Source organism: Lissotriton helveticus, chromosome 7 (assembly GCF_964261635.1).
Source record: "Lissotriton helveticus chromosome 7, aLisHel1.1, whole genome shotgun sequence".
Lineage (NCBI taxonomy): Eukaryota > Metazoa > Chordata > Amphibia > Caudata > Salamandridae > Lissotriton > Lissotriton helveticus.
The window spans coordinates 1,182,316,834-1,182,333,859 of record NC_136068.1 but is presented as its reverse complement, the minus strand read 5'-3'; the positions used below and the strand labels follow the sequence as shown (position 1 = coordinate 1,182,333,859).

The window sequence follows — 17,026 nt, the reverse complement described above, 5'->3', positions numbered from 1 at the left end:
TCCACACTTCCAACTTGAGCAAGGATTGCTTGATGCACGACCATAATGCTACAGACAAGCTGTAGCCATAACGAAGCTTGAAATGTATGCTTTCAATGCTCCTTCTGTTTCAGGAAAAAACAAATAGTAGTCACACACCAAGGGGAAAAATCCCCCAGCTACCTAGGTCATTAACTTTTTGTTTTTCAATAACAAACTCAGCAGTGATCTCTAAATTTAGCCGATGTAATATCCTACACCACCGTGGCTAACAGAGCACCGCCCCTGAAAATCGAGATCTGGCCCTATATTTCAATATTAGACTGTTGCATTATAGCAGTGTTTTCCAAGCAGTTGCAGTAGGGTTGGCTGCCATATTTTCAGAATGGATATTTGTCGAACATAAAATAACATACATTGAATCAAAATGGAAATCGTACTTGGCTGCAGTTATCCTGAAAATCGGGCATTGATCAGGTCCTCCTGAACTTACATTGAAGATTTGTTTTAAGACGAACGACATCTACATTAATTTCCTAAGTAAGACAGGTGTTCTGCAAAAAGTATGACTTTGTTCCTACTCATTGTTATCATACAAAACCAGTATAAAGCAGAAAGCAATGGTTAGACTTGCAAAGAAGATGGCGTGGTAGTTTATTTACAACATATTATATGGAAACGTTAGTAGCACAAAATAAATAAATTATAGGAGAAAACACAACAATTAATTGGAATTTAACAGTAGATATGAAAGGCCAGTTCCTCTTTGTAGATTTGCAATCTGTTGCAGCAGTATGCATCCCAAAACTTGGTCCATTTCCAATGGCGGTGCCCATAAAATGTATAAGCTAAAAATAGTTAATGATCAAACTGTAAACACAAGAAATTACAGAATACTTTTGTTACACAACATAGCCTAAGGGCCCCGAAATAAATGCATTTTGAACGGTGACAACGAAAAATAAACAAATGACAGCAGCATAACAACAATTTGTTCCAAGTATGTTAAACCAAATAATTTTAAGAGTGCTGCAGCCTCGTGGATGCATTGACAGCTGAGTACACCAAACAACCGTGGCTGTAAAAGTTACTTTTGAGATGGCACAGTAATAAAGGGTTTATTATGGCACATTCTACAGCAAGTTAATTATTGAAAACATACTGCATTTTAACGCTGTCTTGAATATTTGCATAAAAAAACCAAAAATGAGCACAGTAGTGATCCATCTAGCAATGACGTGGTGGCTCTGGAGCGCCAGCAGCTCTGTGCCTTTGTGCTATAATTGAGTAGTCACTTGTTGAGTAGCACCTTTACATCTACAAGTATGGTAACTTCTTAAATCCAGGTTTCCAGTAGCCTTTTGGGTCCACTCACCCAGAGCTGCTGCCCCAATTTTTAAAGTATTGTCCAAATGCTTACAAACAGTCGTTGAAGAAAACAAAATAGATTAAACCGTTCCCAAATGGACACGAGGTTGTGTACACATAACTAGAAGTTGAATAAAGACAGAAAAGACAACTTTATACATGTTCGATAAAGAATAAGTACAACATTGAAAATTAAATGTTTAGAAGCAGAACTGGAGTAACCATGACTTAAGCTACAGTTACATACCTACAAATTCATTCAAAGCAAATTCTGGATTGTTGGGACATAAGGAATAATGACCTACTATGGCTAAGCATTGATAGGAAAAATCTAAACTATACTAATCTAGACATCTATACATTATCTAAGTTAATAAAAATAAAGTTAATTAAAATAAACACTGCAATGTGTGGAGTGAATGTACCAAAATATTTGCGCTCAAGCCATTACAATTCTTACTTCAGGGAACAGAATTTCCTAAACAAACATGAACTATCATGTGCACAGCTACAAAATTGTGGGTTTTCAGTGCCTAAAGCAACTTTCTTCATACAACCTTGTTCCAAAGCAGGTGAATCTACATTTCAGCTAGGGCATGCACTGCTATATTCCTTTAAGATCAAATTAAAATACTGTTTTTTCAGCCTGCTGAAGTAGAAGAAAGAAGGCAGTTTCATTGGTATACATTTTGGGGTGAAATTTGGTGCATGCATTTATGTTGCTCAATGTTATGTTTCCTTTAAGAGTGCTAAAGTAAGCACTACAAATGGAGATGTCAGATTGAATTGAGAAAAAAGGAAACTCTCACCCCCAAACTTACAAATAGCTCAGCATTCTTTTGAGAAAATCTAACAAAACAGCGCGCATTTTCCAACTAAAGACAAGAATCTCTCAAAAAGTCTTTTTTTTTGTCAGAAATATCACTAGTTCATTATTTCAAGTACATTATGCAGGATTTTGAGGGAAGAAATGATTCCAACTAGTATCATTAATAAACAGAGTAGTGAAATTTGTAAAAGTGTATATGCCCAAAAATCATGAACTGGAAGAACACATTTTCAGACCCACTCTTTTATCCCTGCACTGCTCCACAAACAGGTCCAGCTTTATTCATTACATGTTAACGGGCAGTTTTGTTCCTTTGCCAGGCAGTTTTATTCCTCTACGCGGAGATTGTCAACTGTGGTGGTTAACAGTGCAAATGTGACTAATAGTGCTTGTTAGCCACATACCTATCTGTCCACTAGGAAGTGGAAAACAATCAACAACATAGGTATTATCATTAACATTATTACAAAACAAATTAGCACCGCAGCTATGATTTTATCAACTCTGCTCTGCCCAACATTAAGTGATAATTAATTCGCTCACTGACTGGACTTCGTTCATACAGCACAAGAAACCATAGCTCAAACAGGCGTTTCTACTTAAGGACACTGTATAGCATGGGATGTTTCAGCACTCCAAACCCTAAAGGTAGGGCCTTCTTCATAAAGGTAAACTTACACTCATGGAGAATTCTGCACATAAAAAGACAGACTTGTCCTATCAACATATGGGAGGAGTTCTCCGCCGAGACTGCGTAAACTTACTATTAACTCGTAGTTTGTGAGTACCAAAAAAACGTCTACTAAAGAAAATGTTTACCATGTAAATAGGCCCACAGTGAATTGTTTTTATCCTAAAGCTTCAGTAGTTATTAGCTACTATCCGATCTTAACAGTCTCAAATGTTTTTTAAATTTTATCCCAGTCGCAAAGAATTACAACTGGTGGGTAACAATTGAGAAAACTTTATACATGTATAATAGAGTTTTGGTGAAGATAGTTTAACATTCCAGCATTGCATGCAGAGGCACCAGTTTCAGAACTCTATTTTAATTATGAACACTTTGTATGCTGTGGCTTAACGAGTTTTGTCTTTACAGTTTATTTCTGGGGAGCAATGACGAAGAATCCATAGAAAAAATACAACTGTTCAGCCTATGAGAAGGGACTATGGAAAATAGGATTTTGTGCTAACACCGTCAACGTCCCTTCTATGCAGCGATAAATTACAAATCAGGTTGAAAAAAAAAGCATTGTTGCAAACTACAAACTATTACAGGATGATTTTACATAATATTTGTGGCGTTTTCTTTTCTGCAACTTTATCTTTCCCCACCCAAAAAACACGTCAATGATTTACAAATTGTCACTCAACAAGCATAAAGACATATTAACCAAACGTGGAGCAAGGTGACGAAAAAGGATAGATGTAAAGAGTGAAATTAAATAATAACTAGATGTTTATGTCAAACTTTTTGATAATGTTGAGTTATTTATATAACATAATAAAAAGTGCACCCAAAATTTCAGTTAAGTGTAAGAGCAGGCACTGATTTTGTTGGGCACTAACTTCCCAATTCGAACATTACTTTTACCATTCATTGTTTAGAGAGGGAGCCACTCAGCTATCTAAGAGCTCACATCGATTAAACATTATCACACGCAGAATCATGCTATCATGCTGGAAAGACCTAGCCTATACAACAAATGTATTTATTTCTCAGGGTGAAAGAAAATACTAAATATCAAATGTTTTTTATTTGAACAGTAACTACATTTTCGCTTTTGAGCTGTAACTTACTCCCTGAGGTCAGTATCTATAAATGTCACTTTTGCCATGCTAGCATTAACTAAGTGCCCTTGCAATCCAAATATGGCATGTTTAATATTTCATCTACACCAGGTATGTTAGAAGGTTTATACTCAAATCCAGGTCTTCACCGTCCATCAGGCGGAACAAATGTAAGGAGAGTGGAGAGTCAATTGGTGTCCTCAAACAGCAAACATTGGACACTGTACTTGGAAGTACCCGAGCTGTTCTAATGTAGGGATGGAGGAGACATCCCTCTTTCCACCCCACTCAGAGAAAGCTGTACGCTTCACCTGTAGAAAGAGTGGTGTATAGTGCCAGTGGTGGCATACACTCTTTAAAAGTAATGTGCTTTATAAAGTTGGAGCACGGAGAGCAACCATCCCAGGCAGGTGCATCCTACAGTTATGAGAACAGTCAATGCTCCACTCCTCTCACTTGTGCATCTATAGTGCTCGCCACCCACCTGACATGTTCCATAACATTGATTCACTGGGTAAGCAAAAAAAAATACAAATCAATACAATGGTGGGCTTCTGTATGGGAGGAGGGATGGTATCTGGTTAGCAGACAAGCTGAACCTGCAGCTGAGGTGTCATTGTGTAGGAAGTGACTGCTTCTAAATGCTCTCAGTTGAGCTTGCAATATTGGAAGAGGATCTTTCTGACATTATGGCAGAGAAGCCACTGTTATTATTGGAGGTGGCAAATAGTGTTCTATTTTGGTGACTCAAAAAAGAATATGGATTTAGAAAACACAATAGTAAAAGCATAAGAGGGGCCCAGTGAGAATCATGTAACCCTTCATGTGTGATATTAGCTTGTCAGAATATCCCCAAAAACTTTGGCCCCTTTATAAATATGCTGAGTTAAAGTTTAATTGCCTATAAATTTAGGCACTTGAGCACAAATAAATTTGATAATGTCTGCCCTCAGTGTCCCAAAAGAAAAGATGCTGCGGAAGAAACAAAAGCTCCTACTTAGAAACACTTTAGAATAAGCAGGATATGTGACTCATGGAAGCCAGTGCTACTTAACAGTTTCCCTGTGATTTTCTGGTACATACCAATATCATCTTCAATAATGTAAAGGGAAATAAACATTCAACAATAACACTATGCTACAACAGTTATACACTTGGCTTCATTTTGAGCAGCATAAAAATAACCTATCAATTGTTTATATTAAAAACATAACTGATATACGTTCCATTAATAGAGCATCAGCCTGTGCTTATGACACACTCATTTCCGAGGTTCTCCTTGGCCCTGGACTGGAAAGGTGGGAGACGATTAAGCATCACAAAGGCTTCGCAGGTAAGAAATCAGCCAGAAGCAAGAAAAATACAAAAGCTTCAGATATCTTCAAAGAGACGGTGTCCCTTTTCAAAAGCAAACAAATCGATCAGGGTGGCATACAAGATTAAAAAAAAAAAGAAAATTGAAAAGCAGGCATACTCCAATCGATATGGTTGCATAAGAACACTAATGCAGAATATTCACAGGAGAAGACATCTTTTTTCAAATTCTGTGCAAATAGAAATACCCCCATTAGCCTTTAAACCACGTACATTCCACAGCGCACCTCCACGCCTTACAACCTTCGTCTTGTGAAATTTTAAAGTGCCTGTTGGCTAGGCCTCAAATCCTGAGTTGCAATAGACATTATACAATATTCTGATACAAATGGCTGCCACTGTAGGAGTGACCAGCAGGTGAATGTGAGAGTCGAATGGCAATATTAAAGCTCCTGGCCACAGATTTCTTTGAAAGATGGTATGCAATGCAATAACGTACACAAGAGGGTTTACCTATGGCATTCACTGCTTGATCAATCTGGTATCCCCAATATGACTTGAGGGGGGAGCAGCAGTCAAGTCCTGCCAGCGCCAAGTATGAACATGCTACTCTAGGACACTTGAGATTGTCTCACTCATCTTGGGGAATTTCAGCATAGAAAAGCGAGGTATAGTGAGGGAAGTGGGGATTGTGAATGGGAAATCTGAGGCCCGCCTGTTGTAAAGCTGTGGTAAGGCTCGCTTTATCGTGCCTTACTCAAAAAGGCAAAGCACCCCTTGCCATTTGGGGTCAACTGGTGCTTAATGTGTGAGAAACAAGACTGAGTGATTATTTCTGTTCAGCATACCCCGGCACACCAGGTAGCCTGCTAGAACCCTTTTGTGAATTTAGTGCTTGTGACAAACGCTGGATTGAGAGAGCACTGGGAAATTAAACAGGACAGTCTTGATCATACTGCTTGCCGGTTTAAGAAGAACCTCCTAAGCAAAAGAAAAGGTAAATTAAACTTAGAATTCCTTTATTTTTTTCGACTACATAAGGCCAATATATTGAAGATACAAAAAATGTTGGTTAGCTGTAAGGAAACATAGCATTTTTGTAATTATCTTCTGAAAATCCTCATTAAAATCAATGGCAAATCTGTTTTGCAGAATTTGCTACACGATGCCTGTGTGAAATATTTTATGTTATAAGTTAAATACTTAAACATTTTCTGGAAGGTGAAGCTCTAACCTGTACCTTTTAAAACCGACGGATACTTGTATTGGCAAATGTACTATCACAAAAAGGGCTGTAAGAATGGAATCTTGTCATTACTTTTTTTCTGCCAATTTATGTCTAGGTGGTTTACTAGGAGCAAATCTTTTTTTGCCATTTGTCTGTATTGAGTCATAGGTTTGTTTGTTCTCGCTTCCTGCTTCCCTGTATGTGAAGGCCTGCAGTGTTCTTCAAGATTTGGGGACAGGACGGATGTCTTGAAGAATGTGGATGACAAAACTATCTGCAGTCCAGGAATCAGTCAATAGCTGCACATTTAAATGATGTAGGCAAAATAGCTACACAGGAAAAGTCACGAATTTACTGTTTCTTATACATGGCTGTATCTGACTACAAATGAAGGTCCAAGATCTCAATTCACCAAAACAAAAAACCTTTAAGTTAAAGGAAAGGCGCTGTCCATAACAATCTAGGAGTTGGTTTATTTCAGATTAAATGAGGGCAAGAAGTAGGAATATGCCATTATGATACAAGATTTTAGAAAATTGGCCTAATAATTCCATACAATTGGGCATAGAGCATAATATGAAATCATGCACTGCAGGTTGTGTTCTAACTATGAGGTGAACTGCACAGGATCAGTAAAAAGCGTTGATACAATTTGGAAAGTTTGATATGATTGTCTGTATAGCACCATATATTGGAATACCCTGTTTTAGCACACATTATGATGCTCATGATTACACACTGAGTTAACCAATTACCTGCTTGGGCCATGAAGTCAAGAAAAGTCAGACAGGCAGCTACAGAGGTAGTCAGGGTTCTGGGAAGAGGACTGGAAAGTCGTTAATAAAATAGGATCTTTTCACTGAAGACTGGCATTTTCTAGTGCTACGAAATCCGACTAAAACGATTGGGATAGTAGCACACTTGTTTACAAATGTACGAAAGACCCAGGCTATGCAATGCCTTGGAGATGAGGACCCTCAATTTGACCATACATCTGAACAGGTGCACATGCAACTCACTAAGAATGTGTAAGTTAAAGAAATGATCCTTATAATTAAAAAAATTACTTCAGCTAACTTTTCTACTGATTAGTCATACTGGATATCACCAAAGTGAGCTTCAGGATAAAATAATAAAAGGGGGATTTTCCAACTCAACATGTTACAGAGGTCAGGTTGGCCATTGCATATGATCTTTCAGAAAACCAGGCTTAATTTTGGATCTCTTTGCCATATTCGACTTTCCTGCATTACACATTCAACCTGCTGTTTCAAGGCGGACATCCCTGACAACCGTTAAACAGCACTTTCAACGATCAAGTGTTAGGACTCACCCCACCAAAGACATTCCCCACAGGCACGAAAGGGAATGTAATAATGTCAGGTATTACTGGTAAGGAGCTTCCAATTAACATCAAATGACCATACCACCTTCCTCACTGGAAGCAAAGTGCAGAATGACATTGAAATTACCAAATATTAGTAAACCAGTGTCATGCACAAGACATTGGACAAGTTACTTTCTCAAAAGAACCAACAGTTTGTGCAGGAACCATGTTGTTCAAATAGATATGCCAAAAGTATCAGACTAGCAAAGAAAGGCCTTGCAAGAATAAAATATTTTCCTACCATCTAGTGCCCAAGGGAAAATTCATAAGTAGCGAAAGACCATGTATGTATGACAGTACCTCCAAATACAAGGTCTATCCTTTTAGTCTAAATACTTATTGACTTGTATCCCCCAAACTAGGCTGGTCATAGATGGTTTTATTCATATCTTATTAACATGTGCCATATGGCTTTTCAGTTTACTTTGGGCGTCAAATATGAAAAACTCCTTGCATGCACTTATCTAAAGATCTTAAGGTACATGTTTTTCTTAATGAAGCAGTCTTTCTGGAATAGCAAGTTCCTAAAAACAGATTGGAAAGGAAATAGTTACTCCTGCTTTGGCAGAGATGGCATCGATGGCTTGGTTGGTGAAAACATGCTGGCTAGACTTCGGGGTGGATATTTCTGTGATGGGTCTGGAAGAGTGAGAGTCTCAGGGGCAGATTTCTTCCGAGGCCGATCCTTGGGAACAGAGAGAAATTCAGGTGCGTCTGTGGACAACGGCGTAGATGGAGCACTCGAGGGAGCACTGCGGGTGGAAGAAGGCAGGGAAATGTCACTTATTGAGATGGCAGGAGGAAAAACGCCAATCTTCTTGTTGGTTGCTTCTTGTGTGGCTCGCTCAAACTCCCGGACTTCATCCATCGTCATGTCTTTAACAAGAAAGAAAACACAAAGCACAATGTTGATTTTGACAAAACACATTTCATAGACTTTCATTTGGCATCATTTGACCTTTATTTACAATTGCGTCCATTGCTGTTTTACAGGACACATTCGCATGCATCATTGCTTTCGTATCATTTCTAACTTGTTAGGAACCTGATGGAAACTACACATTAGGAGAATGAATGATATTAGAAAAAAGGCTCCTATTTGAGACTAAATAGGTTTTCGGAGCTCAGAACCAGGTCTTCTTAGTAAAAGAGAATAGATATCAAATCAAAACTGTGTACTTTGATGGGTCAGGAACTGCAATCTTGAGTTATTAGTCTGCTCCTTTTGGAGAATTTAGTGTGCACTGACCATATAATAATGGTGAAGCATATGTCCCATTTAAACATCTTAAAAAGATTTGATCGAGATAAAAAATATATATTAACTAAACTAAGGGGTTGATTAGGATTGCGGACGGACTTGCGTCCGTCCGCGACCCCAGAGGAGGAGGGAACGTCCGCATGGGCTGCGGCGTTCCCTCCGTGCTGATTAGGATGTGACCGCCAGGGTGGCGGTCACATCCTCTATCTTTAACATTGCGGCGGGTGCAGCTTCAAGCTGCACCCGCCGCAATGTTAAAAATGCATGCATCGCATTTGCGTGCACAAAACGGCAGGCACCGCGCGGTGCCTGCTGCTTTGTGCACGCAAATGCAGGGGGGTACCATAGGTACCCCCATGTGCACACCCCACCCCCCTTCACCACGGGGGCCCGCAACGGGCCCCCGAAGTGAATGTCCGTATGCTTTTCCACGGCGGAAAAGCCGCCGTGGAAAAGCATATGTTTTCCTCCATCCTAATATGGCTGGCGGTGTCTGATAGACACCGCCAGCCATGTTAGTGCTTTTCCGCCGCGGTCGGAAGGCGACCGCGGCGGAAAAGCAGCAGACGGATTTCAAGACCCACCGCCATCCTAATACGGCGGTGGGTCTTTTGAGGCTCCGCAGCGGTTTTCCTGCATTCTCCGGGTGGGCGGTGGCTTCCGCCGGCCCGGAGGATGCGGGAAAACCGCCATCATAATCGGCCCCTAAGTGTGCACCTTTGCTGCAAAATGTCTCATTTTTTTGATCTGAAGTCTAGATTTAGGCCTTGGAGAGTGATATCATTTTGAGGTGACAAGTTCAAACTGAAGAATATCTTCAATCAGATGTGGGCTTAGTCTAACTGATATAATAGCACAGATACAAACTACAGCTTTTTAACAAGAATAACAATTATTTAACCAGTAAATATACGTTTGTGTCACATACAGGGCTGCACAATGCAACCCACTGCTTCAACCGTAAGAGAAGGAGAACAAAAAAATATCACATTCTAGATGTAAAATAAACATATTAACAGAACACTAAAACACATGAGCTGCACTGAACAGAATCCTACACATTTCAGTTGTAAAATAAATAATACATTTACATTTTGTACCTAGTCTTCACATGCAAAATATGGTTAGAAAAAAGGTTGGTCTTGGCTAAAAGGAGTGTCTAATTTTAATGTGTTAAAGTAATCTGACTGGCTAATTTTATCTATGTGCATATATTGAAAAGCAGAATATTTCATGTTTGTAGTACCTATAGACCAAGTGTGGGGTGTTCTGTATTGGGATGACTTCCCCTAATCAGAGTGAGGAGTATAAAGTACCATTAATCGAACACAACTACATGGCAGTAATTGTAGGGGTAAATGAATTTGTAAATGCCATTTTACTGATGAGGAAAACTCTGTAAACATTAAACTAAAATATGTTGCTTTATATTTTTTGACAAACATAATTTACCACCACTTCAAACCCCTACACGTTAAAATATACATAAGCTTTAACCTGCATTTCACTGGACCATCAAGCCATAAATTGCGCTGAAAAATACATGTATGTTTTGTTCAATTTGTGGGTTACATCAATATGCTTTCCCAGTTTTGTGAAATACCTTTTTTCTTTTAAAATGTTTTTCTCTTGTCTTCATTCTGAGGAGGTTTCTTAGCATTAACTCTATTTAAAGGCACTTGTTCTTCTAGCTTGTATTTAATCTTTTTAAATTGGCGCATTAGGAGATTGGGTGGTACCTGCACCAATCGCATGCACAACATATAATCTCCTCATGTGGGTTGTGAGAGAGAAGGCTGGTTCATATTTTATGAAGAACACAAAGATTGAACTGCGCAGTGGAACATAACCAGCAGGTATGTTGGTGAAGCTTATGGAAGATATGTATTCAAGATGAAAGACAGACACAAAGGATTCACGTTTGTACATTCTTTGATACACAGCCATATCATTTTAAAAGGAATGTATAATCAAAATTGATTGATTTTCATGGTAGCCCCCTGTTAGCAAAAAGAAAAAGCATACACCTTGATATATAAAAAACATTCCGTATTTCGTATTCACCATTAATTTTTATGAGAAAGGCAGATATTGGAAAAAGCTGGCACATATTTGAAGAAGGTAGTAGAAACATCCATACACCCTGGCAACATCCAAATCTGATCTGATGTTGTAGTTCAACGGATATGAAATGAAATGCGTTATTTACCTGTAACTGCAGTTATCCAGTATTAGTGTCTTTCATAGATTCACATGCCTGAATCATTCCCCGTCGTCGAGACGGGAGCCTCCGGTATATAAAAAAGTAATGTCCTAGAGACATACATAGAAAAGAATAGGCCTAAGGATCCCACCTTAGTGTCCTATCCACGTCCTTTTGTAAAAAGGACCTAAATAGAGTAGGCCCAAGGGTCCCACCTTAGTGGCCTATCTGTGTCCTTTTGTGAAAAGGACCAAAGTCAAGAAGCCAACCAATCAGCTACCACCTCCTTCTAGAACCTTCCTGTCAGGAGCCCAGGTCTCTCAGATTTTCGTTCGCACCAAGCTAGGTAGGCGTAAACTTTTTAGAGAGATAGGTGAGTCCTTCCAGGGGAGGCGGGAGGGTGCATGTGAATCTATGAAAGACACTAATACTGGATAACTGCAGTTACAGGTAAGTAACGCATTTCTTATCCAGTATTTGGGTGTCTTTCATAGATTCACATGCCTGAATCAGAGTAGCAAGCAATATATTATGCACATTTCTGATGGCACAGCATATACTATTCCTTAGATAATACACATCATGCGAGCATGAACCATCATTAGACATCCACAATAAGTATTAGTAGAGAAATGTGCATACCAGAGAAGGATGGAGGGACGGAGGAAGGCTCACCTTACTGAAATATATATATAGCTGAACACTTCTTGTCCCACTACTGCATCCTTTCTCAGCTCCGTATCCAGGCAGTAGTGCCTAGTGAATGTATGCGGCGACTTCCATGTTGCCGCCCTGTAAATGCCAATGACTGGCGCCCCTGCGAAGAGGGCCATAGAAGTGGACATAGCTGTCGTGGAGTGCGCTCTCACTTTGGAATGCAATGGCTGTCCAGCTTGGTCATGACAGAAAGCAATGGCTGCAGAAATCCATCTGGAGATGCTCTGCTTGGTAAGTGGTAGACCTCTCCTAGGTCTACTGTAAGCTACTAAGAGCTGGTTAGATTTCCTGAATGTTTTCGTTTTGCCAATGTAAAACTTCAAGCATTGTTGAGATCCCTAGCATGCAGCGATCTTTCAGTTGCCATGCTTGGGTTTGGAAAGAAATAACGCAGAACCACAGGTTCATTTAGGTGGAAGTCCGACGGGACTTTTGGGATAAACCTAGGATTGGTTCTCAGGATTACTTTGTCGTTTTTTTAAAACCGCAGAAAAGGATCCTGGATTAAAAAACTGCTGTAGCTCACGGACCCTCCCTGCAGATGTGAGTGCCAGGAGGAGCGCTGTTTTCCACGAGACATACTTCAGGACAGCTCTGTGTACTGGGTCAAACGGATATTTCATGAGCTGGTCAAGAACCGCATTGAGATGCCAGGCAGGTGGCAACACACTTACTGGCGGGAAAGACCTGTATAATCCTTTTAGAAATTGCTGAATCGACCTGCTTGACCAGAGAGATAGACTCGTTGAAGTTCTTTTATACCGAGATATTGCTGCTAAGTGTAGCTTAATTGAGGAGTGGGCCAGGCCCTACTGTGCCAGATGTAATAGCTAAGGTAGATTTGCTCCGGCGAGGAGGAGAAAAGCTGAAAGTTTTGATCTGCACACCAAACACTAAAGCGCTTCAATTTCAGGGAATACGTCTTGGTCGTTCCATCTGCCTTTGCTCTGGCAAGAATGTCCCTACAGTCTTGTGGAATATTCAGATTGTGGAACTCTCGGAACTCAGGAGCCCGGTAGCTAACCTGAAAGACTTCAGATCCGGATGTTGTACATTATGAGGAGCGATGGATACTGCCGAAGGTGGATCGGCGGCTCCAGGGATAGACGGTGGCGCTCTGAACTAATGTTGCCTCGGCCAAGTTGGGGCTATTAAAAGTAGAGTACAAGGCTCCATCGAAATATTCCTGAGGACTCTAGGAAGCCTCGGGAATGGCGGAAAGGCGTACGCAAAGACGCTTGCGCCATGCGATGGAAAATGCATTCCCTAGAGACCCTGACTGGGGATGCCAACCTGCGAAGTGTGGGCATTTGGCGTCCATTCTCGTCGCAAATAGATCGATTTGTGGCGTGTCCCATCTGGAGAAGATCTGGTCGATAAGTTGTTGATCTAGCTCCCCCTTGTGTGACAATGTTTTCTGCATGCTCAACGCGTCGGCGAGCACATTGTCCGCGCCTGGGATATATTCCGCCCTTAGGGTTACATTGTGGAGTAGGAGCCAATACCAGACTTTTTTGCGACTCGCGAGAGTGTCAGCGAGCTTGTCCCTCCCTGTTTGTTGAGGTAGTGCATAGTCGTGGTGTTGTCTGTCCGGACGAGCACCAGGGAATATTTGATTCTTGGCAGGAAAACATGAAGGGCCAGGAAGATCGCCCGCAATTCGAGCAGATTGATATGTAGTTTCTTCTCCGTAGGAGACCACTATCCGCTTATCTGTAGCTCTTGCAGAAAAGCTCCCCAGCCTTCCAAGGAGGCGCCTGTTGTGGCAATATGAGGAGTAGCCGAAGAAGGAATGACAAGCCTTGAGACAGGTTTTGAGATGACATCCACCATCGAAGGGCTCCGACCATCTGAGGATTCACTTTTATGTGGCCTTCGAATGACCCTGTGCATTGGACCCACTGCTTTGAGAGCGCCTCCTGAAGATTCCTCAATCGTAGTTGACAGTGAGGAATCAGGAGGATACACGCTGACATCATCCCCAGGAGGGATTTGAAGAGGCGGACTGTCAAGGCTTTCTTCGAGGCTACTATAGCAGCAAGTGCAAAAGGCTTGTTCATCCTCTCTCTGGATGGGAAAGCTTTTGCCGACCGTGTGTCCAGGGTTGCACCTAGGAAACTGATGTACTGAGAAGGTTGTAGGACCGATTTTCCCTGATTGAGGGTGAGACCCAAGCAATCAAAAAGCTTTTAAACAGGCGTTGGATGACCTGGACGCATCTTTTAAGGATGAAGCCTTGACCAGCCAGTCATTTAGATACGGAAAGACTTGGTGATGGCAGTGTCTGAGATATGCCGCCACCGTGGCACGACATTTCATTAATATGTGCGGTGCAGACTTGAGCCCGAAAGGCAAAACGCAAAACTGCAAGTGTCTGCCCGCTACTGCAAATATTAAGTACCGTTTTGTGATTCCCGTGAATTGGGATATGGAAGTAAGCGTCCTGTATGCCTACGGACGCTCTAAAATCCTGCTTATACAGTAGTCGCAAGACCTCCTGGACCGTTACCATGCAAAACGACTGCTTCTTAGGAATTTGTTGAGGGCCATGAGGTCCAAGATTGGTCTCCACTTCTTGTCTTTTTTCTGGATCAAAAGAAGTGGGAATAAAACCCTTATCCCTTCCGAGATGGAGGTACTCTCCCTATAGCTCCTATCTGCAGCATAATCGAGATCTGTCATAGAAGCAGCCGTAGATTTTTGTCATTTCCGCTGTCCTTTACCTTGAAAGGACGACCCCCCAAAAGAGGATTGCTTGTTTTGCTGTTATTGGTGCTGTTGGTATTGCGGTCTACTCTGGCTTGAAGAGTAGGAAGACTTGTATTGATAATTCCCTCTGTGGGAAGACTGTCCACTTCCTCTATTTCTACTAAAGGACTGGTTCTTATACTGAAGAGTGCCCAAAGCACGCACAGTGTCTGCTTCGTCAATTTTTTGTGCCCATTAGTAACTGGCTGTCATATGGCATGTCCAAAACCGATGTTTGCACCTCAGGACTGAAAGAGGTTGCCTTTAGCCATCCTTGGAGCCGCAAGACTGCTGCTCCAGCCAACTTGAGGAATCCTGTCATAGCTATATCCATCGCGCAGACTATAGTGTCTGACGCCGATGCTTCACCATCTAGCAGAATCCTTTTTACTTCCTCTTTGGATGAATTTGGCAATTCCGACAGGTACGGGGCTATGTGTGCCCACAATTGTCCATGATAGCGTCCCAAGAGCGCTAGAGCGTTCACGGCCTTTACCGTGATTGCCGACATTGAGGAAAACCTGTTCCCAATGTTGTCCACTCTTTGTCCTTATCATTAGGAGGAAGCGACAAAGGGGCCGAAGGATACCTGGAGTTCTTCTGGGCCGCCTGTGTCACTACAGAGTCCGGCTTAGGATGTCCTGTTAAACACGCCGGTGCTGTATCTGGCGCCCTATACTTCTTATCCAACTGGTGATACAGAGGGGGTGTTCTGCATGATCCTTACCCCTTCTGACTATAGGTAATTGATAATCTGTATTGACCTTACAGCCTTCTTGAGAGGTTCTTTAAAGTCATACAAGAAGCCGGCCTGTTCTTGAGAGGTCATTAAGATCTTAAAACGTTGAACAGCCCTCTCTACCACAATATAAAAAATTCCAGAATTGGCGGATTTTTCCTTCGTAGATCGCCGTCATAGACTATGCCGTCGTAGACGAGCAGTCCTAGATGAGGCCGTCATAGACGACGCCATAGACGATCCGTCGTAGACAAGGTGGCCGACGCCGTCGTCGACGAGCCGTCGTAGACGAGCCGTCGTAGACGAGGTCATCGTAGACGAGGCCATCATAGACGAGGCCATCGTAGGCGAGGCCATCATAGACGAGGCCATCGTAGGCGAGGCCATCATAGACGAGGCCATCATAGACGAGGCCATCATAGGCGAGGCCATCATAGGCGAGGCCATCATAGGCGAGGCCATCATAGGCGAGGCCATCGTAGGCGAGGCCATCGTAGGCGAGGCCATCGTAGACGAGGCCATCATAGGCGAGGCCATCGTAGACGAGGCCATCGTAGACGAGGCCCTCATCGATTCCGTAGACAGGCCGTCGTAGACGGGCCATCGTAGACGGGCCGTCGTAGACGAGCAGTCATAGACGAGCAGTCATAGACGAGCAGACATAGCGTCGTCGACGCTCTCGTCGTCGTCGACGCTCTCGTCGTCGTCGACGAGCCGTCGTAGACGAGGCCATCGTAGATGAGGCCATCGTAGACGAGGCCATTGTAGACGAGGCTATCGTAGACGAGGCCATCGTAGATGAGGCCATCGTCGACGCCGTAGACAGTCCGTCGGAGACGAGCCGTCGTAGATGAGCCGTCGTAGATGAGGCCATCGTAGACGAAGAGGCTGTAATAGGCAATGATGGTGCTAGTCTTTACCTCAGGAGGTAAAGAAGACGCCCTTTCTGAAGGGTCCCATGATCAGAGGAGGTGATTTTGACGGCTCAGAAGTCGTCTTGTTTTATGTGATTTTTTCTCCAAAAGCAAGTCCTTTACTCTCCTTTACCACAGAGTGAGGAGATTTTGAAGGACTGCGCCCAGAAGACCTTTGAGCGGTCTTTTTGAGGGCCTTCTCAGGACGTCCCCCTGAGGAATCAGTCTGAGGAGATTCTCTTCTCTTTTGAGGTCTCCTAGACGTTGAGGGCAACGCCTCATCACAGTAACTGGAGAATAAATAAAAACAACCTCCTTTCTGGTCTTAACCACATTAAAAGTCGCCCTTCACGACCTCTCAAAGACTTACTTGAGATAGTGCGACATACCTTCAGTGTGAGAAACAGAGCAGAGCAACTTCTTGGAACAAGAAGCACAGGCTCTAACCTTACCAGACCTTCTTTAAAGAATGTATTTGAAGATAATCCATAGTAGAAAAGCAAAGTTATTTAATGAAGTGAAAACAAACACAGAATCTGAGCAGAGCT

At 42.1% G+C, this 17,026-nt stretch overlaps 1 protein-coding gene across 1 annotated transcript in view; it reads right to left on the bottom strand.

Annotated features, from left to right (window-relative positions):
* Positions 1 to 603: 603 nt before the first annotated feature.
* PITPNC1 (phosphatidylinositol transfer protein cytoplasmic 1) overlaps positions 604 to 17,026 on the bottom strand; it is a 1,067,253-nt gene continuing 1,050,830 nt past the window's right edge. The window contains exon 9 of the mRNA XM_078654326.1: positions 604 to 8,772. Within this exon, the coding sequence (XP_078510452.1) occupies positions 8,447 to 8,772 (326 nt within the window). The 3' untranslated portion in view covers positions 604 to 8,446. The remainder of the gene's footprint in view (positions 8,773 to 17,026) is intronic.